This window comes from Panthera pardus, unplaced genomic scaffold, assembly GCF_024362965.1.
Source record: "Panthera pardus isolate Hobbes unplaced genomic scaffold, ASM2436296v1 HiC_scaffold_17, whole genome shotgun sequence".
Taxonomy (NCBI): Eukaryota; Metazoa; Chordata; class Mammalia; order Carnivora; family Felidae; genus Panthera; species Panthera pardus.
In genome coordinates, this window is record NW_026526732.1 from 74,522,811 (window position 1) to 74,549,494 (window position 26,684).

The 26,684-nt window shown below is 35.6% G+C and overlaps 1 protein-coding gene across 9 annotated transcripts in view; it reads left to right on the forward strand.

Moving 5' to 3' along the window:
• Nucleotides 1–26,684, forward strand: part of SNX14 (sorting nexin 14) — a 95,786-nt gene that overhangs the window by 53,868 nt on the left and 15,234 nt on the right. For 5 of the 9 annotated variants that reach the window (XR_008422964.1, XR_008422965.1, XM_019442782.2 and 2 more), the window contains 12 exons: nt 6,560–6,761; nt 8,808–8,891; nt 11,002–11,102; nt 13,115–13,226; nt 15,908–15,948; nt 16,092–16,211; nt 19,021–19,144; nt 19,416–19,580; nt 19,713–19,808; nt 22,109–22,200; nt 22,996–23,052; nt 25,979–26,097. Coding sequence is in view for 7 of the 9 variants with exons in the window: in XM_019442782.2 (XP_019298327.1) it covers nt 6,560–6,761; nt 8,808–8,891; nt 11,002–11,102; nt 13,115–13,226; nt 15,908–15,948; nt 16,092–16,211; nt 19,021–19,144; nt 19,416–19,580; nt 19,713–19,808; nt 22,109–22,200; nt 22,996–23,052; nt 25,979–26,089 (1,305 nt within the window). In the remaining 2 variants the exon portion in view is untranslated. Of the gene's footprint in view, nt 1–6,559; nt 6,762–8,807; nt 8,892–11,001; nt 11,103–13,114; nt 13,227–15,907; nt 15,949–16,091; nt 16,212–19,020; nt 19,145–19,415; nt 19,581–19,712; nt 19,809–22,108; nt 22,201–22,995; nt 23,053–23,610; nt 23,841–25,978; nt 26,098–26,684 lie in introns of those variants that run through there. The other 4 variants (XM_019442785.2, XM_019442786.2, XM_053904673.1 and 1 more) reach the window with 1 other exon arrangement.

Genomic DNA, 26,684 nt, shown 5'->3' on the forward strand with positions numbered 1-26,684 from the left:
GAGATTCACTAACCTGGATATAAAAGGGATGAATAATAGTGATTGGATTGGCAATGACCAAGAAGAAGGAATGGGGGAAGAGAGGAGTAAATTAACACATTTTTTTCTCTGTACTTCTTCCTTTTGACCTCTGTCCCATTGCAGTGATGAATTATCGAGGACATTCATTGCTTTTTCATAGTTTAAGTGGAAAAAAATTTAATTCTTTTTTTTTTCCTTCTTAGGTAATCTAAATACAACATTTTTTTTTCTGTTTATACCCCCCCTTTTTTTTTAAGTTTGTTTATTTTGAGAGAGTGAACATGAATGGGGGAGGGGCAGAGAGAGAGAAAGAGAGAGAGAGAGAGCGCGAGCGAGAAAATTCCAAGCCCGACATGGGGCTGGATCACACAAACTGTGAGATCATGACCTAAGCCAAAATCAAGAGTTAGATGCTTTAACTGACTGAGCCATACAGGTGCCCCTGCCCTTGATTTTTCTTAAAAGTGTGGGTAGAAGAAAGACAGTAAACCAGAGGAAGCAGTCATTTTTCAAAATGATGTTTATATATTTTTTAATTTTTAAATTAAAATTTAATTTATAGTATATTATAATATACTATAATATAGTATATTATATTATATAATATATATAATATATGTTATATAATATAATAATATAGTATATTATAGTCTCAATTTTTTAATAATATGGAAAATTGGAAACATTTAAAATACCACCCATAATTGTAACACCCAATAACTCACCTCTCTATTAACATTTTGGTGGTTTTCTTTTTTAAAAAGTACCTTTCCTTTCTCATCCACATAGATTAGGGTACACCATTATATATAATGTATATGTATAGTATATAGTTCGCTATCCTGCTTTGTTCCCTCTTAACATTACAACAAAAGCATTTACCCGTGTTATTGCGAACTTTTTAAAACATAATTTTTGTTCAGGAAGACATACTTTTTTGTTCTGCCCAATTACTTGTTCTGCCCAATATAAGCTCGTTTTTTTGTTTGTTTTGCTTCAGGAATAGGAGGATAATCTTCAAAAAGGTGAGAGAGTTCTGTTTTGTAGTGGTTCAAGGAAGAAGAAAATTCTTGATTTGGAAGAAAAGATAGTGATAATGGAAAGTAGGAAAAGAAAGCAAACTAATCTCTAATATTCTGAAAAGAAAAGGTAGGGGTGAAGAGGCTGTTGGCCCAGACCAAGACAGTACTACTTAGGATTTAGAGAGCACTGTGCTAGATTCGTTTCGTTTCGTTTCGTTTCGTTTCGTTCCGTTTTTCTTTTCTTTTCTTTTCTTTTCTTTTCTTTTCTTTTCTTTTCTTTTCTTTTCTCTTCTCTTCTCTTCTCTTCTCTTCTCTCTTCTCTTCTTTTCTCTTTTCTTTTCTTTTCAAGTTTATTTTTTTAAGTAATCTCTACCCCCACTGTGGGGCTCCAGCTCATGACCGTGAGATCAGAGGCACATATTCTTCCAACTGAGCCAGCCAGGCTCCCCAGCGCTGTGCTAGTTTTTAGCTATGGGACCTTAGAGAGTTGTCTTTGTCTTGTTTAAGAAGTTTAGAGGAAACTCTCACTACCGCAACTAAAAAGTACTTTGTGATTCAAATATGGGAACTGGAAGACATTTTCTTTTACTTATTTTATTTTTTTTAATAATTTTTTTAGTGTTCGTTATTTATTTTTGAGAGAGATGGAGACAGAGCACAAGCAGGAGAGAGGCAGAGAGAGAGGGAGACATGGAATCTGAAACAGGCGCCAGGCTCTGAGAGTGCGATGGGGGGGCTCGAACCCATGAACTGGTGAGATCATGACCTGAACCAAAGTCGGACACTTAACCGACTGAGCTACCCAGGCGCCTCAAGACATTTTCTTTTAGAAACATTGATGTGATCATTTGGTGGCAATATTGCCTTGCTATGTGACCTTGGGTAAATTGCTTAATTTTATTGTGATTTAGTTTCCTCACATGTGAAATGGGGATTACGGTATCTAACTTACTTAAGGGTGTTGTGAGGATTAAATAAGTAGTATGCATAAAGTGCTTAGAACAGTGCCTAGCATATGGTAAGCATAGTAATTAGTATACAGTATTAGAATAGCATTAGTTTTCATAAATATATGAATGTAAATTGTGAGATAGACATTTGTATACTAGCCTGGGAACCAAAGTCCACTGTATAAGATTGAATCTGTATGAAAATATATGTATCTGTCCCAAGTTCAGAACTGATTTGCAAATAGACTTCTGGAATATAATATGCCCAATGGTATATTGGTAGTTAATCTCCACATAGGAAAATATAATAGTGGGACTGTTAATACTTCTCAAGGAAATAGGGGGACATCTTTTTGTCTTTTATCTTCTGCTGCCCTTATTCTCTATTCTCTTTGTAGAAGGAACATCTATTTGAAAACAAGAAAGTACTTCATTCTCCTTTTCATAAAATTTTGGTTTATAATATTTATTTACTTTCAAAAAATATCATATAACATCAACATTCTTTGAAGAAATAAATATTTCTCTAACTAGAATAATTATTCTCTGAATAGTCTAGAGATTATTCATTAACCTCTTTTGATAAAAACACCTTTTAAATGGTAGCAGTAACAGAAATACATTTTAAAACATCCTTTGTTTCATTGATATTTTTATGTTGCTAAGAATTTTGTTCTCCCATTTTCTTTCTTAGATTGATTTTGGGGAAGTTCTTTTTATTTAAGAATGTCTATTTTTTGGGGGTGCCTGGGTGGCTCGGTTGGTTAAGTGTCCAACTCGGCTCAGGTCATGATCTCATAGTTCGTGAGTTTGAGCCCCGCGTCGGGCTCTGTGCTGGCAGCTCAGAGCCTGGAGCCTACTTCAGCTTCTGTGTCTCCCTCTCTCTCTGTCCCATCCCCACACATGCTCTGTCTCTGTCTTAAAAATAAATAAAACATTAAAAATTTTTTGAAAAAAAGAATGTCTATTTTTAAAAATTTTTTAAATTTGTTTTTTAATTTTAAATGTTTTTATTTATTTTTGAGACAGACAGCGTGAGTGGGGGAGGGGCAGAGAGCTAGGGAGACACAGAATCCGAAGCAGGTTCCGAGCTCTAAGCTATCAGCATGGAGTCCAGTGTGGGGCTTGAACTCATGACCTTGAGATCAAGAGTTACATGCTCCACCGACTGGGCTAGCCAGGTACCCCAAGAATGTCTATTTTTTGGCATTTAGTCAACTTGTTAAACAAATTATCTATCATTTTATTATTGATTTACCCTTCTGATATCTCAGAAGCTGAATCCATTGACAAAAATACAGTTGTAATAGCCATGGAAAATGCTGCCCTGTACCTCAGACTCCAAATGGTGGAGTGGGCATTTCACTCACAAATTCTGTTTTTGTGTCAGGTGTGTAAGGAGATAGCCTTATCCCAAAAAGGCAAAACCCAACACATATTATCTGTTTTTATAGTTTCTTTTCCTTCCTTTTTAGGAATTGATGACTTTGTTTTCAATAGAGTATTAAGAGGTCCTCCTAAGATCACCAACAGTCTTATTAGGGATTATGGAAAGCCATTTTAGAACAAGAAAGAAAAGAATAATTGCGGGGCGCCTGGGTGGCTCAGTTGGTTGAGCGTTTGGCTTCGGCTCAGGTCATGATCTCATGGTTTGTGAGTTCGAGCCCTGCATCGGGCTCTGTGCTGGCAGCTCAGAGCCTGGAGCCTGTCTTCAGATTCTGTGTCTCCCTCTCTCTCTGCTCCTCCCCTGCTCGTGTGCTATCTCTCTCTCTCAAAAATAAATAAACATTAAAAAAAAATTTTTAAAAAAAGAATAATTGCTAAGGGACTTTGTGGGGGAGGAGAATTCACTTAGAAGAGAGGTGGCTGAGGCACCTGGGTGGCTCATTCAGTTAAGCATCTGACTTTGGCTCAGGTCATAATCTTGTGGTTCATAAGTTCAAGCCTTGCATCAGGCTCTGCCCTAACAGTGCAGAATCTGCTTGGGGCTCGCTCTCTCTCTCTCTCTCTCTCTGCCCTTACCCCACTTGTGTGTGCTCCTTCCTCTCTCTCTCTCTCTCTCTCTCTCTCTCTTTCTCAAAATAAATAAAACTGGGGCACCTGAGTGACTTAGTTGGTTAATTATCTGACTTTGGCTTGGGTCATGATGTCATGGTTCATGGGTTCGAGCCCAATGTCTGGCTCTGCTGTCAGTGTGGAACCTGCTTTGGATCCTCTGTCTCCCTCTCTCTGCCCCTCCCCCCACTCAAAAATAAATAAACATTAAGAACATGAATAAAACTTAAAAAAGGTGACTGCCAGGTGTGGGAAGAAGTAGAATTGAGAGTGAAAGTTAGGGTGCTAAAATTGTGGAAATAAATCTCTCTCCACTACTGGTTTGCTCTGAATAGACTTTTCAGATTTCTTGTTAAGTACAAGAAATCTTTGACTCATTGCCTTAAAAAAGTATATTCAAGATGGATGTGTTTTATCTGTAATATGTGGCTTTCTTTAACATGAATTTGAGATGTATAAGTGACCAGGTGTTTTAATGTGCCAATTCAGAGGTTCTCTTCTTCCTTTTTTTTTTTTTTTTTGCCAATTTTTTAAAAATTTTATTTATTTTTGAGAGAGAGAGAGAGACAGAGCACAAGTGGGGGAGGGGCAGAGAAAGACGGAGACACAGAACCCGAAGCAGGCTCCAACACAGAGCCCAACACAGGGCTCAAACTCACGGACTGTGAGATCATGACCTGAGCCGAAGTCAGATGCTTAACCAACTGAGCCACCCAGGCATCCCAGTTTTTCTAATTTTTTAAAAATGTTTACTTGAGACAGAGAGAGTGAGTGAGCAAGCATGAGCAGGGGAGGGGCAAAGAGAGGGAGAGAAAGAATCCTAAGCCAGCTCCGCACTCACAGTGTAAGCACGGTGCAGTGCTCGAACCCACAAACTGTGGGATCATGACCTGAGCCGAAATCGAGAGTTAGACACATAACCTACTGAGGCACCCAGGCTTCTCTGGAGGATTTCTTCTAATTTAATTAGGTTGGGACAGTTTTTCCTCCTTTCTGTATGTGTAGTTCTAGAACATGTTTAAAATTTCTTTCTGGGGCGCCTGGGTGGCTCAGTCGGTTGGACGTCTGACTTCGGCTCAGGTCATGATCTCGCGGTCTGTGAGTTCGAGCCCCACGTCGGGCTCTGTGCTGACAGCTCACAGCCTGGAGCCTGTTTCGGATTCTGTGTCTCCCTCTCTCTCTGACCTTCCCCCGTTCATGCTCTGTCTCTGTCTCAAAAATGAATAAATGTTAAAATAAATAAATAAATATAAAATTTCTTTCTAAAAATAATTGTTCTTCGTGTAGTATTTTAAAATATTATTTTAGACATTTATATTATGAAAACTTTAGAAGCCAAGAGATGAAAAAATAACCTTAATTCTATGAAGGTGGATCCCTTTCAGGCCATTTTTCATTTTTGACATTACTTAAGCTGTAGTGAATATATTTATACTTGTATCTTTTCCACAGTTTTAAAAAGATTGACTTGGAATAAATACTTTCATTAGACTGCATTCCCAGAAATGGAGTTAAAAGATCCTTTTCAACTTACAATGGGATTACATTCTGATAAACCCATTATAAGTTGAAAATAACCTACTTTAAACAAGCTCTGAACACTTAACATTAGCCTACAGTTGGGCAAAATCCTCTAACTCAAGGCCCATTGTATCATAAGGTGTTGACTGTCTTATGTAATTTATTGAATACTGTACTGAAAGTAAAAACAATGGTTGTATAGTGTATTGGTTGTTTACCTTTGTGATTTAGTGTTTACCTTTGTGAAAGTAAAAACAATGGTTGTATAGTGTATTGGTTGTTTACCTTTGTGATTTATTGAATACTGTACTGAAAGTAAAAACAATGGTTGTATAATGTATTGGTTGTTTACCTTGCAAGTCCCACATCATGCTCCATGCTGACAGCTCAGGACCTGCTTGGGACTCTCTCTTTCTCCCTCTCTGTTCCTCTTCCTCCCCCACTTGTGCTCTTTTTCTTTCTCAAATTAAATAAATAAACATCAAAAAATTTTTTAAAAATTCCAAGTATAGTTTCTGCTGAATGCATATCGCTTTTGCATCTTGGTAAATTTGAAAAATCATAAGTTTAACTATCTTAAGTCAGCGACCACCTGTACTTAGCTGAAACTGTTTTATGGTTCTTTCTAAATACATATTGTCAAAACGAAAAAATATCAGTACATTAATTTTTTCTTCTTATTACCAAAGGTAAATATTTTTTTATACTTGTGTATTTTCAATATTTTTAGTCTCTGAAGTGCCTATTTTCTCTTTTCTATGGAATTTGCACATATAGGTGATATGACAAAACCTGGAGTTGATGCTAGTAACTTGTTAGTTTTAATTTTTTTATCTTTATATTTTTAGTAGAAAATTTAGTATCATTTAATTTCAGAATAGTAGAAAATCAGGGATTTATATGGGCACATTCTTTATAGTTGTATCTTGTATGCTATAGGTCTGAGGACCTGGAAATGTTAAATTTTTTTTCTGATGATTTTTTTTCTAGATTGAAGAAGGTATTGTTGTAATGGAAGATGATTCTCCAGTGGAAGCTGTGAGCACACCTAATACTCCCCGAAACCTTGCTGCATGGAAAATTAGCATTCCATATGTAGACTTTTTTGAAGATCCCTCCTCTGAAAGGAAGGAGAAGAAGGAGAGAATACCTGTGTTTTGTATTGATGTTGAAAGAAATGATAGAAGAGCAGGTAGGAAGTTCTCTGAATACATTTCTCAAAAGGTGCCAGTTAGTCTATTTATCAGGAATGATAAACATTTTGCCATTTCTAACTATTGAGTATGACTGCATGTCCAAAAGATAAGTGTCTGGGGGCGCCTGGTTGGTTCAGTTGGTTGAGCATTCGTCTTTGGCTCAGGTCATGATCTCACGGTTCATGGGTTTCAAGCCCTGCATGTGCTGTCAGTGCAGAGCCTGCTTGGGATCTTCTGTCTTCTTCTTTCTCTGCCTCTCCTCCTCTCTCTCTCTCAAAAATAAGCAAACATTCAAAAGATAAGTGTCCGAACAGAAAATTGAATGAAAACAGGCTTTTCTAGGTTATCTCTAGTACCACTTAACTAATTAGTTTGTTCAGCCAATGCATATGCCACCTGTGAGACACCTGACAATGCAGCAGGGCATTTTATGTAATGTTCTTTTAATGGTTTTGCTACCATCATTAGCCATTATACTTATTATTAGTAACCCACATAGCACTATATCAGGTATTATACCAATTTCATTAAGACAGCATTTCTCCTCCTCCATTGTTGTGGGCTAATTAGAATTTATAAAAATGTGATAAAACACAATGTGAGAAGTTTTCATCATGTTTTCCTATCTTCTTTTGGTTGTTTCAGGTGTGGACTAATAGATATAGGTGTAAATAGTATCCATGAGGAGATAACAGACACCACCCTGGCTTTTGCCCAAGAAGTAGGGCATTCAGTGTAAACAAAAGCACATCAAACTTGTGCACATTTTGGGAATGATGAACAGAAAGATAAAATTGAGCTCAGGAAGAGGGAACTGTTTGTGGTGAAAGAAGGAAAGAAAATGGCAGTGTTAGGAAATGGTTTTGAGAGAGGACTGATGAAGTATTACAGCATGAAGGTCAGTGCTAATAATTCCCCTTATTTGTTTTTCTTTTTTTTTTATTTAAAAATATTTATTTGTTCTTTTAAAAAAAAACTTTTTAATGTTTATTTATTTTGAGAGAGAGATACAGACAGACAGAGTGTGAGCAGGGGAGGGACAGAGAGAGGAGACACAGAATCCGAAGGACGCTACAGGCTCTGAGCTGTTAGCACAGAGCCCGATGTGGGGTGTGAACCCACAAACCACAAGATCATGACCTGAGCTGTAGTTGGACGCTTAACCAATTGAGCCACCTAGGCGCCCCTATTTATTTGTTCTTGACAGAGAGAGAGAGATGGGGGGAGAGGGGCAAAGAAAGAAGAAGAGAGAGAATCCCAAGCAGCCTCCATACTCAGTGCTGAGCCTGACACGGGGCTTAATCCCATGATCCTGAGATCATGACTTGAGCCAAAATCAAGAGTCAGATGCTAAACTGACTGAGCCACCCCAGCGCCCCAATTATTTTTATTCTAAGCAACTTAAGGCACAGTGAGGTTATTTGTTCTAGTTCACTTAATAAATGGGGAAGCTGGGATTGGAATAGGCAGTCTGACTCAACTCATTCTGTAAACCATTACTTTGTGCTATTCAGTTTGGTAGCCACTAGCCTCATGTACCAGTTAAAATTAAATTATATTAAAATTTTAGTTCCTTACTTACAATAGTCACATTTCAAGTGATCAATAACTACATGTGGCTAATATCTACTATATTAATGCAGATAATAAAGAACATTTCAGAATTGCAGACAGTTCTGTTTGATAGTGCTGTTCTATACTGTATTAGATCAGGACAATTGGTAAATATTTGAGGGACCCAAAATTGATTACAAGTTTTTATGAAATACATAATTTATTTCTGTGACACTTAAAAATCATGACTGTATAATTGTTTTAAATTTCTGTCAGCTCTATGATTCTTTTCTAGAAAAATGTGTTTTGAGATAACTTCATAAATAGGTGAAGTTTATCAGTCCCTTAAGAAATTTAAAATTAAGATATGGGATAAAATATGTTAATAATGTGATGTTAAGAAATAATAAATCATTAAGACTGGAAGAATTTCTAATAGTAGTTTATAAAATTATTTATTACTTACTGTGTATCCATTCAATTTACAGTTGGGCATGAGCCTGAACATTGGTCTGTCTATAGAAGATATCTTGAATTCTATGTACTTGAATCAAAACTAACAGAGTTTCATGGTATGTTGTCCTTTTTGTATAAAACATTACATTTTAGTATTAGCTTTCTTGAAGAAGCTGTTGAACTAGATTCATTTTTTTATTTTAAGTAATTATGCAAGGAAGTGTAATACTTAACACTTATGTACACTGCTGTTAATATAGGAATGTACTGTTTTTATCTTATTTCTGCTTACAAATATTTTTGAAGTTTTTACAGTATACATGTATTACTTATTAATTTTTTAAAAAATATTTATGAGAGAGAGAGGGAAAGAGAGAGCACGAGCGGGAGAGGGGCAGGGAGCGAGGGAGACAGAATCCAAAGCAGGCTCCAGACTCTGAGCTGTCAGCAGAAAACCCAACACAGGGGGCTTGAACTCACGAACTGCAAGATCATGACCTGAGCTAAAGTTGGACACTTAACTGATTGAGCCACCCAGGCACCTCAATAATATTAAAATTTAAAAGATAGCTATTGTTTAATTGTATTGTAGAAAAGTTTCTCTTTCCAGTTTAATTTTTGTTTATTTCCATGTGGCAGAGAATTTAAACCAGGCATTTTAGAGTTGCTCTGTTCTTTTACTACCATCTTTCTTGATAAACATGTTTGCTCTGAATCATGACAAATGTTTTGATTTAGCTCTTAGATTTAGATATGAAGACAAAACTTGTAATATTTCTTTTAAGGTTAGATCAATCAGAAAAGGGGAGCACTTTCCTTTTTTTAGTTATTCTCTTCACCTCTCAGTCTGTCTTATCTATTTTAGTTAATATCAAGGATGTAGTTATAAAGTATTTCCAGTCATTTTGTATGTAGATTGGTGAGTTCTATTTGTGTATTCTGAATCTTTTTCTTTTAGACCAGCTTTGTGGAGTGTCCCTGATCCAAATTCAGGTTGGTTCTCTATTGAAGACAGGAACCTTTTTTACCCTTCTTTACTAAGTGCTCTAAGTAAAACACTTGATAAAGAGACTACAGGAAGGTAAAAAAAAAAATACAAGGTCCCATTCCAATCTTTTTGCTTAGATTTTGAATTTGTACTTGTCTTTAAATGGTTTTCTCTTGGAGCGCCTGAGTGGCTCACTCGATTGAGCGTCTGATCCTTGATTTTGGCTCAGGTCATGATCCCAGGATCGTGGGGTTGAGTCCTGCATCGGGCTCTACACAATTAAGATTCTCTTCTCTCTCTTCCTCTGCCCCCCTCCGCTTGCTCTCTCATAGATAGATAGATAGATAGATAGATAGATAGATAGATAGATAAATGAATAAATAAATTTAAAAAATGGTTTTTCTTTTTCTCTGCCAGTCTTGTGCAATGTCATTCTTGTCTCGTTCTTTCTCTGAGAAATTTTCCTTTGGGTTTAGAATTGAGAGAAGATAATTTATTCTATACTTTAAAGTCCTGGATCAACCTAAGTTGATTGGATTCCCAACAATATTTTTCTTTTTTGGTATTTAAATTTCCGGTCAGCCCTATTTGAGAAAGCATGTCCATGTTTTTTGTTTTTTGTTTTTTTTTTTAACATTTATTCATTTTTGAGAGACAGAGACACAGTAAGAGGGGGCAGGGCAGAGAGAGAGGGAGACAGAATCTGAAGCAGGCTCTAGGCTCTGAGCTGTTAGCACAGAGCCCAACGCGGGGCTCTAACCCATGAAGCATGAGATCACGACCTGAGCCAAAGTCAGATGCCCAATCAACTGAGCCACCCAGGTGCCCTGAATGTCCATGGTTTTTAAATTTTGTTTTTTTAAGTTTGTATAGTATTAGCAGAATGCTACCTTTTCTCCCATGATAGAGTAGGTATTTCTTTGTAAGATTTTGTTGAATAGAATCCCACCAACTTCAAGATAATCTCATGATAAGTTTTTGAAGCTTTTTTACTAGTATTGAAGGCTAAATAAGTCTTTGTCAGTGAAGAGTTGGTGAAATTTTGTATATCTGTATATTCAGGTTCTTTGGTTTGGACTTCTGAAGTGAAGCTCATGGATTTTGTCAAGATTACTTAAAAGATAATGCCACATCTCTGTAAGAGCATTGTGAATCTGATTTTGCCATAGTGAATTATAAATTAGGTTTTAAAGATGGTAGCAGAACATAGTAATAACTTACATATATATTAATTTCAGGCACATTTCCTGATGCCCAGCTTCCTTCCAAGAGGATCATTGGCCCCAAAAATTATGAATTCTTAAAGTCAAAGAGAGAAGAATTTCAGGAATATCTACAGGTATAGTAGTAACTTAATTTAAAACATTGCTAATCCTAGCATTCTCTAATCTTTTTTTCTCTTGTATATATATATTTTACTTTATAAATACCTGTCAATGTGGACTTCTAAAATTCTTTTCTTTTTAAGTTTATTTATTTTTGAGAAAGAGACAGAGAGAGTGAGTAGGGGAGGGGCAGAGAGAGAGAGAGACAGAGGATCCCAAGCAGGCACTGCACTGCCAGTGCAGAGCCTGATGCCAGGCTTGAACCCACGAACTGTGAGATCATGATCTGAGCTGAAACCAAGAGTCAGATGCTTAACCGACTGAGCCACCCAGGGTCCCCCTGAGCTACTCAGGTGTCCGAATTTTATTTTATTTTTTAGTGTGTGCACATGGTGTTATATAAACAATGTAATTGGTATGTGTTTTCCATTGTTGATGCAGTCAATTTAAAAGTTACTTACTTGAGGGGCGCCTAGGTGGCTCAGTCAGTTAAGCATCCGACTCTTGGTGTCGGCTCAGGTTGTGAGATTGAGCCCTGCATTGGGCTCTGCACTGACAGCCAGAGCCTGCTTGGGATTCTCTCTCTTCTTCTCCCTCCATCCATCTCCTTCTTGTGGATGCTCGCTCGTGTGCTCGCTTGCTCTCTCTCAAAAAAAAAAAAAAGTTGCTTACTTGAGACTAATATAAAATTAATGACCATCTTTCTTTAATCAAGTGCCTAAGACGAAAGAGTGGATACTTTTTACTTTTTTTGTTTTGTTAAAAACATCTTTTTTTTTAATGTTTGTTTATTTTTGAGAGAGAAGGTGTGGGGGAGGATCAGAGAGAGAGGGAGACAGAAGATCCCCAAGCAGGCTCTGTGCTGACAGCAGAGTCCGATGTGGGCCTTGAACTAATGGGCGGTGAGATCATGACCTGAGTCAAAGTCAGACGCCTAACCAGCTGAGCCACCCAGATGCCCCCTAAAAAAACCTTTTCTTTATTTGGCCATGAAATTTTTTAGATTTTATTAAGTATTCAGTTAAATTCGGATGCCTCTTTGCCCAAAGTAAGTATTTTAAGTTAAAAAAATACTCAACAGTATAAAGGAATATTTACATTTTATTTCTTGTGTTTAAACTGTTGAATACTTCAGCCCAGAAAATATTCATTATATAAGTTTTTGGTGGCGTGAAAATTGAAATATGAAATATTTTATTATTATTATGTTATTAACTTTAAATTATTAATGTCTGCAAGGATATTTGAATGCAGCATATAGGAGTGTTAACCTTTGCCTTTGTTGATACCATTAACCCATTATTTCAATGGACTAAATCTTTCTAAGAATTGGAAGTACTGCATTCTAGAAGAGTATTTTCTGGTGATATGGAGCTAAAGGTTGCTGTTACTGGTATTTCATTTATACAGATTTCTGCTCATAAAGTTTTGCAACTGTTTCAAGTTACAAAACAATATTAGGTAAGACTGGGTTAATTTTGGCTTTAAAAAGTCAGTTTATCTTGTAAGAAAATAGTGTTGCAAGAAGAACAGACAACAAATTTTTCAAGTTCACATTTCTACATTTAGTTTTCTTCAAAACCCTTGTGCCAACTTCTTTTAATTATCAAGATATTGTAGTACTTGTTTTATAGTTGAGACACAGAAATAATATTAGATAATGTTTAATCTTCCTGTGTATCAGGTACTGTGCTAAATGCTTTATATAATAACATTATAAAGAAAGGAGTAATATTATCTTCATTTTACACTTGAGGAAACTCTTAGGTAGTTTAGGAACTTTTCTAGGGATACCTCACTGGTAAATGGAAGAGAGCCAGAATTCAAATTCTTTCATGTCTGACTGTAGAGGTTGAAGTCTTATCTGCTATGTGATATATTCTTTCTACAAATGTAGTTTTGTTATTCTGAAGATAAAATAGCTTTTGAGGATTTATAATTGTTTTTTTAATCATTTTAATATAGTTTTGATCACCCTTCTGGTTACTAAGCTGTTTTTTCCCTTTTTTTTCCTTTTTCATTTAAGAAACTTCTGCAGCATCCAGAACTGAGTAATAGTCAACTTCTGGCGGATTTTCTCTCCCCCAATGGCGGGGAAACACAATTTCTTGATAAGATACTACCAGATGTAAATCTTGGTAAGTCAGTTTAAAGAGTCATGTATGAGAGGATAAACTGAGAGGTGCCTGGGTGGCTCAGTCAGTTAAGTGTTTGTTGATTTCGGTTCAGGTCATGATCTCACGGTTCATGAATTTGAGCCCTGCATCAGGCTCCATGCTGGCAGTGTGAAGCCTGCTTGGGATTGTCTCTTTCTCCCTCTCTCTCTGTCCCTTCCCCATGGGTGTGCTCTGTCTCTGTCTCTTAAAATAAATAAACATACTTAAAAATTTTTAAGAAGTGGATAAACTGAAATAATCAGCATTTTCAGATTAATGAAGGAAGAGTAGTTTATATAGTGAAACCATGTATCAAATTCTAATAGACTTATTATACACTGTTAGTAGGAATATAAATTGGAAACTAATTGGGAAAACGGTTTGGTATAGAACTGCATGACCCAGTAGTTCCTCTCTGAGATATATACTCTAGAGAATCTTATATTCATATTAAAGAATGTTCATAGCATTATTGTTTATAACCAGTCACTAAAATTGGAAATAATACAAATGTTCATCACCAATAGAGTAGACAGATAAATTGTGGTAGATTCATAAAATGAATACCTATAACGTGTAGCTATTTGCAACAACATTGTTAATCTTAAAAACGTGATGATGAATGACAAGCAAGACACAGAATATATGCAGCATGGTTTCTTTTACATAAAGTTCAGTATAGACCACAGAGATAAAGGCAGGAAAAATCTGGATTGTTAAAGATAATAATGGAGGTAGGGGCACCTGGGTAGCTCATTTGGTTAAGCATCTGACTCTTGATCTGGGCTCAGGTCATGATCTCATGGTTTGTGAGTTTGAGCCCCACATCAGGCTCTGTGCTGATAGTGCAGGGCCTGCTTGGGGATCTCTCTCCCCCGTCTCTCCCAGCCCTCCTCAGCTCTCTCTCTCAAAATAAATAAATAAACATTAAAAAAAAAAGAGATAATAATGGAGTAAAGCAATATTTCTAAATATATTTTATATAATATAATCTGAAGTATATATAGAAGTAAACAAATGAATTAAATGTTGCAAGTGGGCATTTGGCTTTCATCTGTATCTCTTCAAATTAGTACATTTGGTCAGAGCCAAAATACTTGGTATTTGTACGTGGAGGTTTTCTTATCAGGGGAAAATGGGAGAAAGTTTTATATTTGGTTATATATGATGTTTAGAAGACAGAATTGGGTAGACTTGGTTGCCAACTAGGATTGACTAAAGAAGAAGAAATGATCAGAGATGTGACCCAGATTTTCTATTTAAACATTTGGATGGATGCTGTTACTTGCTGAGATAAGGAATAAATTAAGGGTAGTTCTGAACTTGTTGAGTTTATAGAATCCAGTGAGAGGTTTTGTAAGGTAGGAGAGGCCAGGAGACAGGCAAGCAGTAGAGATTTGAGTGTTATATGAAGTCAGATTGAGCACATAATTTGATTCAGGAAGAGCATGTAGAAGAGACAGAGAAGCAAAGAGAATAAAGCTCGTCATTTAAGGAACTTGGAGAAGTCTAAGAGAGGAGTAGTTAATGGGGGTAGAAAGGAGAAATAGTCTGGTGGGAGAGGGTTAGGTGGTTTTCATGTCTTAAAATAATCTACGTTTTATTTTATTTATTTTTATTCTTAAATGTTTATTTTTGAGAGGGAGAGCACAAGCAGGGGAGGGGCAGAGAGAGGAGGACAGAGGATCCCAAGCGGGTTCTGTGCTAACAGCAGCAAGCCCGATGTGGGGCTTGAACTCAGAAACCATGAGATCATGACCTGAGCCAAAGTCAGACCCTCACCTAACTGAGCCACCCAGGTGCCCCCAACAATCTCCATTTTAATTTCTTATTAATATGTGTTCTGCTATTGCCATAAGCCTACTTTTTTCTAAATTGAACTGAAAGAAATTTAAGTCGCATTTATCAATTTTGACTAATTTTTAAAGGCATTTCTAATGTTTGAGAAAATCTCAAGGTGTTTGATATTTTAAAATAAGGGAACCTGGAGATAAGACCAAGAAGAGATTTTGGCAAACAGGATTAGAATATGTATTCTTAACCTAAAATTCAGATTATAAACTATTTAACCAATTTAAATGTTGTAGCAATTCTTAAAAATTTTTTTGACTTTTGTATACTTTTAGATATCTTTATATATTCATCATTGTTTAAAATCTTTTGAAAACATTTGTTACGGAAAATTTCAAATATACACAAAAGTAGAGAATTTTGTATAATAAACTTCTCACGCTATTGCAACAGTTATCAACACTTGCCTTGTTCAGTCCTTCCTGCACCGCCCCCCCCCCCCAACACTACTGGATTATTTTAAAGTAAATCCCCAGTGGTTCCTGAGCCCCGCATCCGGCTCCCTGCTGTCATCACAGAGCCCACTTCAGATCCTCTGTCCCCTTGTCTCTCTGCCCCTCCCCCTCTTGCTCACGCACATGTGTGCGCTCTCTCTCTCTCTCAAAATAAACATTAAAAAAAAAAGAATACCATATTTATTGTAAATTTCTGTTGAGTGTGAAATAGTAAGTTATGTTTTTTATTGTTTTACTTTTTTTACTTGGCTTTTGAGTATTTAAAATTACCTAGTGAAAAAAAAAATTAGTGAAGTATTCATGTGAGCAGTTATGCAGTATGCTTTCATAAAATTAATATTTTACTTTTAATTGCAGGTAAAATTATAAAGTCTGTTCCTGGAAAACTAATGAAAGAGGTGAATAACTGATTTATGTATATTCTGTAACATGATAGTTATAACCGTATTTAAATATCAGTGAATTTTAATGCATTATATGATTATTAAAAATCATAATCTTGATTTTTTATTTTCATACCATGATTTCTATGTCACAACAGAAAGGCCAGCATTTGGAACCTTTCATCATGAATTTCATTAATTCTTGTGAATCTCCAAAGCCTAAACCAAGTAAACCGGAACTGACCATTCTCAGCCCTACTTCAGAAAACAACAAGAAGGTACTGCATATTTATTGTTTGACAGAGTCATAAGGTTTGAAATTACCCTACTTGGAACAGCTTTTCCATTGTAGGGAGAATCATGTGTTAATGAAATGAATGGGACTTATTTCCTTTATATGGAAATCAGTTGTACAGTATAAGGAGGGTATTTTATGTAGTTGCTTGCATCTTTGCTTTAACAGGTAAATTTTTCTTTATATAATTGCATTGGCAAATTTCTAACATTTACGTATTTGGGGAATTTTTTATTTTAAGTTTATTCTTTATTTTGAGAAAGGGAGAAAGAGAGTGAGGAAGGGACAGAGAGGGAGGGAGAGAGAGGATCCCAAGCAGGCTCCACACCGTCAGTGCAGAGCCTGATATGGGGCTTAAACGTATGAAGCATGAGATCATGACCTGAGCTGAAGTCCAACGCTTAACCAACAGAGCCACCCAGGCGCCCCTTGGGGGATTTTTTAAGGTGGTTTTCTTAGGTTGTAAATCACCAACTTCTAATACTCATGAAGTAAATTGATACAATGTAGTCATGTTGATTTGATGCTTATTTTATCTAATCTTAATGGCTTATATAATATTTAATCCATTAAGCAAGTATTTTAACCTGTGCCAACACTGGAATATAAAGATATATTTCCTGTCCACAGGAAGCTCAGTTTAGTGCCAGAATAGTGCTCAGCATGAGGAGCTGTGTGAGCTCGAAGGACAGCCTTCCCCCTTTACCCCCAAAACTCACTTTTTTGTTATTACTATAAAAGGTGTCTTTAATATTTTTTTCATTTTATCGCTTTCATTTGATAAATACAGTTAATTTTTATGTATTGATTTTTTAAATTCAGTAACTTTGCTAGACTTGTACTAATTTCAGTAATATATCTATTAATTCTTTAATACACATTATCTGCAAATGGTGGTTTTGTTTCATTCATGGCTAGGACCTGTTGTACAAACAGAATCATTTCAGTATTTCACCATTAAATAGTGTATAGTGTAGCTTTTTTCATAGATATTCTTTATAAGGTTAAGGAAGTTTGCACCATCTTTATGGGTGGAGTTGGTCTATACTGGAATGAATTATGCTTGCAAACCAAGGTTTTTACTGTAATTTTTCTTTCTCATTCTATCCTTGCCAATTTTTTAAAAAAACTTATTTATTTATCTTGAGAGAAAGAGCACAAGCAGGGGAGCAGCAGACAGAGAGGGAGGGAGAGAGGATCTCAGGCAGGTTGCATGTTCAGTACAGAGCTGGATGCAGGACTTGAACTCACAAACCATGAGATTATGACCTGGGCCGAAATCAAGAGTCGGACACTTAACTGACTGAGCCACGCAGGTGCCCCAATCCTTTTCAGGTTTTGGTATTAAAGTTATATTAACCTTTTTCTGTTTGCTGGTAAAATTATAATTGGAATTATTAGTTCTTTAAATAATTTATATGATTGGTTGTTAAAGTCCTCTAAGCCTCAAGTTTTGTTTATAGGAAGGTTTTCTTTAAAAACCAACTTAATTTCGGGACGCTTAGGTGGCTGAGTCGAGTGTCCAACTTTGGCTCAGGTCATGATCTCATGGTTCGTGAGTTCGAGTCCTGAATTGAGCTCTCTACTGTCAGCTCGGAGTCAGAGCAGAACCTACTTCAGATTCTCTGTCCCCTCTCGCCCTGCACCTTCCCTGCTCATTCTCTCTCAAAAATAAATAAACATTAAAACAAACAATTTCTTTAGTGATTATAGTATTCTTCAGATTTGTTTTGCGAGTCCATTTTGATAGGTTATATTTTTCTTTAAAAAAAATTTTTTTTAACGTTTATTTATTTTTGAGATAGAGACAGAGCATGAACAGGGGAGGGGCAGAGAGAGAGGGAGACACAGAATCTGAAACCGGCTCCAGGCTCTGAGCTGTCAGCACAGAGCCTGACGCGGGTCTCTAACTCACGGACCATGAAATCATGACCTGAGCTGAAGCCGGCCGCTTAACTGACTGAGCCACCCAGGCGCCCCGATAGGTTATATTTTTCAACGCATTTTTTATTCAATCTAAATTTGAAAATTTTTTGTCCTGAAGTTGTCAATAATGTCCTTTTAATTTTTTCTAACATCTGTAGTTATATCCCCTTTTATTTTTTATATTATTTGTGTCATTTTATTTTTTATTTTTTTGATCAATCTTGCCAAAGATTTTGTCCTTTTAATCTCTTGGCTTTGTTGATCTTTTCTAGCATACTTTTAGTTCCTTTATTTCTGCTGTTTAATTATTGTTATTATCAAGAATAGACTTTTTTTGCATAGTTGGGAGTAAGTAGGGCTGAGATTTCGTTGCATTTCATCATTTTTACTATAAGAAGTTTTTTGCATCTTTTTTTTTTTTTCACATTTTCAGACTATGACTGTTACTGTCAAACTGGTTAAAGCTCAATGTTCACCTCTAAACACCCTTTAATTAACTAGTGAATTATAATCTTTAAGTCATGTTAGTTTTAAAATTAGCTGTCATTAATATATTTATACATCTTTATATGTTTATTTGCTCATTTTAGTATAAAAAAGCAAAGGGGTTCTTCCTATGGGTAATTATCTGTTTTGTCTTAAATGAATGGAGACTTTTGTGTACTACTTTGGGGAGAATGTATTTTTTAATTCAATTTTGGATATAAATGTGGAATTTTGGAGACAGAGCTTCACCTATCTAATGCTCTGTTTTGATTAAAAAAGGTTTAAATGCCTGTGTTCTGTTGTCACTTTAGCCTTAGTGTTTGTTTATTAGCAGGTGTAATAAACTATGCATCTCTTTACTATTTCAATTTTTACTTCAGCTTTTCAGTGATCTATTTAAGAATAATGCAAACCGTGCTGAGAATACAGAAAGAAAGCAAAATCAGAATTATTTTATGGAGATGATGACTGTAGAAGGAGTCTATGATTACCTGATGTATGTAGGTAAGGTCTGTCTGGTTATATTAAAACCTATTTTTCATTCATGTGTCCTGTATCTTCTGTGATACAAATTAATGCTCTTCACTATTGCCCCATTGTAACTTCTTTTTAAATTGAATATACTTCTTTTATTAGAATTTGATACAAATGGTCCTGAACATATTAAAGTTACTAGTGTTTACAAATAAAATATTACCATTTTTGTGTTTTCACATTGGAGAATGTTTGAAATACCTGTTTATCTTAACCAAATAATCCATATGATCCCTCTCAGGACGGGTGGTTTTCCAAGTTCCTGACTGGCTTCATCATCTCTTAATGGGAACTCGAATCCTGTTTAAAAATACCTTGGAAATGTATACTGACTACTATCTTCATTGTAAACTAGAACAACTATTTCAGGAGCACCGTTTGGTCTCACTTATAACACTTCTCAGAGGTATTTTCTCATGTGTTTGTTTCAGGTCTTGTGTACTGTTGTGTCTTTTTTTCATTGGTTTATTGGTATTTCTGCTATGAAGAAGTACTTCGTGTATAATAGGTGAAAATATTTCTTTTTGTTTCATTTTAGATGCTGTATTCTGTGAAAACACTGAACCTCGTTCTCTCCAAGATAAGCAAAAACGAGCAAAACAGACTTTTGAAGAAATGATGAATTACATTCCAGGTGTAATATCTAAATAGTAAATACAGATTAGCACCCCTTTGAGATCACGATGTATAGTAATTATTGAGGCCAATTTTTATTTTGAGTTTTCATTTTAGTAATAGTTACTAAGGACAAAGTAAAATTAACTCATTAGTTAAATAAAATTTGGTTTTTATGATATAAGCACAATGAAATTTAAGACAGGCTTTTTCTACTTATGCAACAGCCAGATTTTTTTAGCAACAACTTCTAATCAGACTGATCAAAGTGATCTGTTTGTGGGACAGTTGGAATCCTGCTGCCCACTCTACAATGAGAAGAGCTTCACTCGTGTTTATGAGTAAAAGGTCAGAATTCATTCATTCATTTCAAATTTATTGAGCTCTTTCCACATGTCAGGCACTATGCAGAGTGCAAGGGATATAAAAAGTGTACTTGAGTAGTTCAGTCTAGTGGACAGACATACAGATAAAACATACATATGATAAGAGAGAAGGCATGTTCAAGTCACAGAGTGTGTCTCAGAGGAGGAGAATGATCATTTCTCCTGTAAAGGAGGTAAGCTTGGACCACAAGGTAAATAAATAGTAGTAACCTGTTACAGAGATGGGAAATACAAGGAAAAGATGCAAGGAGTCAAAGTAGAGGATACTTAGTTTAGAATATTTTGAGTGTGAAGTTCCTATACAGTATTCAGGAGGACATGTCTAGTAAGTAGTGAGATACCCAGGTTTTGAAATTGGATTAATGAACAGTACAGGATAGAGACATAGAGGTTATGTGTAGTGGATAATAATGCCCAGAGAGAAAATACAGAGTAAGAACCGAAGAAGCCTTTGGACTGTACCTTTGGACTGTACCTTAGAGAATTCTCATCATTGAAAAATTAGTCTCAGAATAGTCCTGTTGCTCTGTGTGAAGACAGTTAAGTTAAATCCCTGGTCTGAATATAAAAGTGAATAAAAGCTATTCTGGGGTAAGTCTTCTGTAGGTAAATGATGAAATAATTTCTTACCTGTTTTGTAATAGTGACCCTTAGCATTCATGGCTTTAACAGTCTTAGTTTGATATTCAGGGACAACATGGAAAGCCACTGAATGTAATAATTTGTTATTTTGCTGAGGCATGAATTTGAATCACCTCTACTTCAAGACTCCTTTTGGGAAGGAATAATTTAGTAAACTTAGCGTGTCTTTCTGTTGTCCTCTACCCCTCAATCTTACTTAGGATTTCTGAAGGATCTGAAAGGATCACTTATTTTTGTCCATTATGGTTCACACATACTAATTGGGAAGTTCTGTATAGTATTGGTGAATTAGCAGATTCATAAAGATCCATATTGGGCCACATAATCTTGAAAAGATCAAGGATCTACTATGCTTGTTATAAATTGAATTTGGCCTTTGCCACTTAGGGTTAGATTTATCTCCTAGAAGCAAACATAAGGTGAGAACTTTTTCAAGAACATCATTAAGAGTTTTATTATGATTGGGGGGGAAAGGACACATATTTGGGCATTTGGTTTACTTAATAATTTTACTTTCTTGCCTTGGGGAAAAGGTTTAGTTGAGGTTTTTAGTAAGGACTGACTCTTTGGTAATAGAAGTGATACATGACATCTGTGCAGTCAAACATGAATCAGAACTTTTTAGATCCTAAATTATTATTTAAACATTTCCCAAAAAGATTGTTCTGTAAGATGGTTAATAATAATTATGCAAAAAGTACAAAATAAAGTGGTCATATTCATTGAGGAAAGTCTATATTAAACAGTTAACTTTTTTTCCTGATACTAAGATATTCAAACATTATGAAAAAATAATAGTAAAAAGTAGAAGCCATCTCCCCAATGTGCATAAGTAGCCATGTACTCAGCTTGGTGTTAATCATCACAAATATTTTTCTGTGCATTTCTATACATGTGTATACAAATGCATATGCATAATTTTGGGATTTTATTTGTTTTATCTGAATGGAATAACACAGTGTGTATTACTTTACAACTGTCTTTTATCACTTAATAGTGTAAATAGTATAACACTATAAATAGTATAAATTTTTTTACTGCAACACTCATCAGCACTTGCAGTATACTTGGTGCATTGTGAATCTCCAGAAGGAGGATATATGGTTCTGAGTTTCTTGACCATAGAAGTGTTTTTTCCAGGAGGCTCTTGCAAGAACACTGGTTTAGGAAATGCTGATTTACAGTTTTTGTGTAATATCTGGGAAACAGAGTGAAGATTTTGCTTTATGGTCCACTAAATGATGAGTCACTTTGTAATATAAAATGTTTCACATTTGGCTTTCTTGTTTAGATCTGATAGTCAAGTGTATTGGTGAAGAAGCCAAGTATGAAAGCATTCGACTTCTATTTGATGGCTTACAACAGCCAGTTCTCAATAAACAGGTAAAAATCATTAAAGGAGGTTGACTAGTGTTGGCTAGGTTTTGTGAACGACACACAGTAGGATTCTGGTATGTTATTGTGAAGTGACACTCTCAAGGTGGTGCACTTCAAACATTCGGACAGAAAAAAAATGTTTCATCTTTGTTACTCTTTTTTACTGACTACTTTTTAATTTTTTTAATTAAGTTTTCTATTTTAATTCCAGTATAATTAACATATAGTGTCATATTAGTTTCAAGTATATAATGTGATTTAACCAGTCTGTATATTACTCAGTCCTCATCAGGATAAGTGTACTCTTTCTTAGTCCCCTTCCCCTACAGCACCCATTTCCCCTTGCCTTGTAACCATCAGTTTGTTCTCTGTAGTTTACTTTTTTTTTCTTTATAACATAAGTAGTTTTGACTTAAAATAAACATAGATTCATTGTAGAAAATTTGGAATTTAAATACAAAATTCATGAAATAAAGTAAAATTTTAAAAATTAAGAATTCCATCATTCAGATTACATTAGAATAACCACAGTTAACACTACATATATAGTGCAGTATGTACATATTTTGTTGAGATCCTAATAAGTTAAAATTTTGTATCCTGCTTCCTTCTTCAAAATTTTGTTATGTATAAAATAGTTAAGATAAAATGAATTATGCAGCATAATAATAAAATGTCCACATGTATATTTGAGTTCTCCCTGCCTTCTCATTTAGACATAACCACAGTCCTGAATTTTGTGTTTATCATTTTTATGGTTTTTTGTCTAATGCCTTAAAAAAATTTTTTTTGGTGCTTTAGCTGACTTATGTTTTATTGGACATTGTGATACAAGAACTATTTCCAGAGCTCAATAAGGTAACTGAAAAGCAGCAGTTTTATTCTTTGTTTTTGATGGTATGCTGACATTTATTTTAATAAGGGACACAAAAATTAAGGAAACCCTTGTTACTATGATCCTTTTAAAAATGAACAACCTTAACAAATGACTCTTTATATTTTCTTTTTTCAACATGCTTAAACACAGAGTCAGTTTTGGGTGGATAGGAAAGGAATAGCCTGTGTTTTGACTTCCCTGCTTCCTAATTACAAGCAGATAGGAATGTTATATACCCTGTAGTCTTTCCAGAGAAAGGTATGAATTTAAATGCTAGCACTAGAATGGGCCAGACTCTTCAGGCTGTTCTCTGTCTGTGACACTGAATGCTGTGTAAGTCAGTCTTGAGTGTTTTTGAGGTGGTTGAACTTATATGAACCCAAGAGTACAAAATGAACTGGAATTAGAGCATGGCAAAATGTCTCTCTCTATATATATGTCTTAGGTTAGAATTTTAATACACTGAAATTGTTATTAGGCACTTCACAAATGAACGCTGTTTTATTGTCTTCTATTAAATAGATTTATTTTTACTTTAGGTACAAAAAGAAGTTACCTCTGTGACGTCCTGGATGTAAACATTTGGATTTGAGATACAATGACCAGATAGATAACAAATTTCTGCTTTGCTAATTAATGTAGTATATATGTACTTTTTTCTTTTACTTTTGTATATTCTTGTATATATCATGTAATCCAGTGTCTGAATTTTTGATTTTTTTTTTGTTTTAATAAAGACTAACACAAACTTAATAATGATTAAAAGTGATTGGGTTTCATAGTCTTTCATTTTACACCTGTTACCAAAATTTTATTAGAATATATGTCATTTGCTGTTGCCATTTTTTAAAATGTTTTATTTATTTATTTTGAGAGAGAGAGAGCATGTGAGTGTCAGCAGGACAGAGAGAGAGAGGGCAGGGGAGAGAGAATCCCAAGCTGACAATGTGGAGACTGATCTTAAGAACTGTGAGATCACAGTCAGAGCCAAAATCAAGAGTCGGATGCTTAACCGACTGAGCCACCCAGGTACCCCTACTATTGCCATTTTTTAAAGAGGTAGGGCAAACAGATAGGACCAATAATCTTTGTATTGTATCACTTTGAAAATAATTATGTTTAGTGTGGAGAAATTGTAGTAAGATCTGATTTGCTTTCTTATTTAGAGTTAATACATTTCAGTAGATGTATCTTTTCTTTTTTTTGCCCCTATTATCTACACTGGTAACTATGTGTTTATAAAGAAGACATCCTTTTTGAGTTTTTCTTAAGAAACAAAGCACTTTTCCTTACTCTTGCTGGATTGACAGGTTATTGCCCTTTTTAAGTGTGAAAACTGACTACAAACAGATATTTCTGATTGTGTGGTTGCAGCTATATTTTACTGAATGAATGTAGCTATATTCCAAAATCTTATATAACAATTTAGTCAAGTAGATTTTTGGTTTATATTGTCTATTATCTCTCCAAAAGGAAAATACAGAATTAATTGTATTTCTTGAGGGAAGTTAATTTTTTTTTAATTTTTAAAATGTTTATTTAATTTTGAGAGAGAGTGAGTGAGGAGTGGGGGAGGGGCAGAGAGATGGAGATACAGAATCTGAAGCAGGCTCCAGGCTCTGAGCTGTCAGCACAGAGCCCGATGCGGGGCTTGAATTCACGAAATGGGAGATCATGACCTGAGCCGAAGTCCGCGCTGAACCAACCAAGCCACCCAGGCGCCCTAATTAAAAAATTTTTTTAATGTTTATTTTTGAGAGGGAGACTGAGCAAAAGAGGGGGAGAGGCAGAAGGAGAGGGAGATAGTGAATCAAGAGCAGGCTCCAGGCTCTGGTCTGACAGCACAGAGTCAGACACGGGGCTCAAGCCCATGAAATGTGAGATTATGACCTGAGCCAAAGTCAGATGCTTAACCAACTGAACCACCCAGGCTCCCCTTGAGGAAAGTTAAATTAAAAGATTAGAGTCAGTGTTCGGAATTCTACTTATAGTTCCCTCCCATGCTATACTTTTCTCCTTAAAACAAGTTTGTCTTTCAAGATTGAGCATTTTGTGTTTGCTAATTGGTCATAGCATTCATTTAGGCTATATTTATTGAGTTTCAACTATGTATTAGATACTAAGCTGGGTAATAGGGAACTCTAAATATAATTTGGAAATCTAACCTGTTTAATAGTGTTCACTTATTTTTTTTTTTTTCCAAAAAAAGTGGTTATTAGGTGTTGGAATTTTTTTTAATGTTTATTTAGTTTTGAGAGAGAGTACATGCATGAGTGAGGGAAGGGCTGAGAGAGGGAGACAGAGGATCCGCAGCAGGTTCCACACTGACAATAGAGAGTCTGATGTGGGGCCCGAACTTATGGAGCCGCGAGGTCATGACCTTAACTGAAGTTGGACGCTTAACCAACTGAGCCACTCAGGTGCCCTGGTGTTGTAAATTTTTTAAAAAGTGTTTATTTATTTTGAGAGAGAGAGAGAGCATGTTCATGGTGAATGGGGGAGAGGCAGAGAGAGAATCCCAAGCAGGCTCCTTGCTGTCAGCACAGAGCCTGACCTGGGGCTTGATTTCACAGTTTGTGAGATCGTGACCTGAGCTGAAATCAAGAGTTGGATGCTTAACCCAGTGAGCCACCCAGGCACCCCAGTTTTATTATATTTTTAATTGTTTCAAGATTCTAGTATATGTATGAGTTTCTGTGAGTTGGTACTTTAATACAAAGCCTTAAACATTTACTGATTCTCAGGGACAGATGGAAAGTTAATCAGGTTAACTCTTCACATTTGAATCCATAGCATTTTAAGCACTGTTATTTAAAATGTCATGGTGAGCTGGAAAAAGTATTTCACAGCCCTTTTTATCCCATTCTCACCTACTCTCCTTTAAATCGTCATATTCTCTTTATTTAGGTGAGAAAAATGTTTTTAGGAGTGTATCATTCTGCTTGGGCTTCTATAACAAAATACCACAGACTGGGTGGCTCTAACAACAAATTTATTTCTCATAGTTCTGGAGGCTAGAATCCAAGGTAGGTTTCATTGTGAGGCCTCTTCCTTTGGCTTGCAGATAGCTGCCTTCTCACATGTGCTCCTGACCTCTCTGTGTACCTTTGCGGGAGGAGAGAAGGAAAGAGCTTGCTTTCTCTCTCTCTCTCTCTCTCTCTCTGTCCTTATAAGGGCATCAGTCCAATTGGTTAGGGTCCCACTCTTATGACCTCATTTAACCTTAATTACTTCCTAAAAGCCCCATCTCCAAAGACAGTCACAAGGTGGTTTTGGGCTTCAACATACCAATTTTAGGAAGGCACAGTTCCATCCATAGCAGTGGCTGAGCTCTATTTAAAGAAAATGTGTATAAAAATCTACACATACAAAATTAATTATTCATATTATCAAAGGAAAAGGAACCAGATGCAATCTCTGTTGGCAAGGCATTTTATATTCACTATTACATTTTATCATCCATCATAGTAACTGTGAGATGGTATAATTCCTATATTATAGGTAAGGATATTGAAGCCAGAGAAAGTAGTGAAGTTAGAATTCAAACTTCGATTTGTCTCTCATCTTGTCCTTGTTAGTGTTGCCCCATAAAAAGAGCTTTTATTTCCAAAAG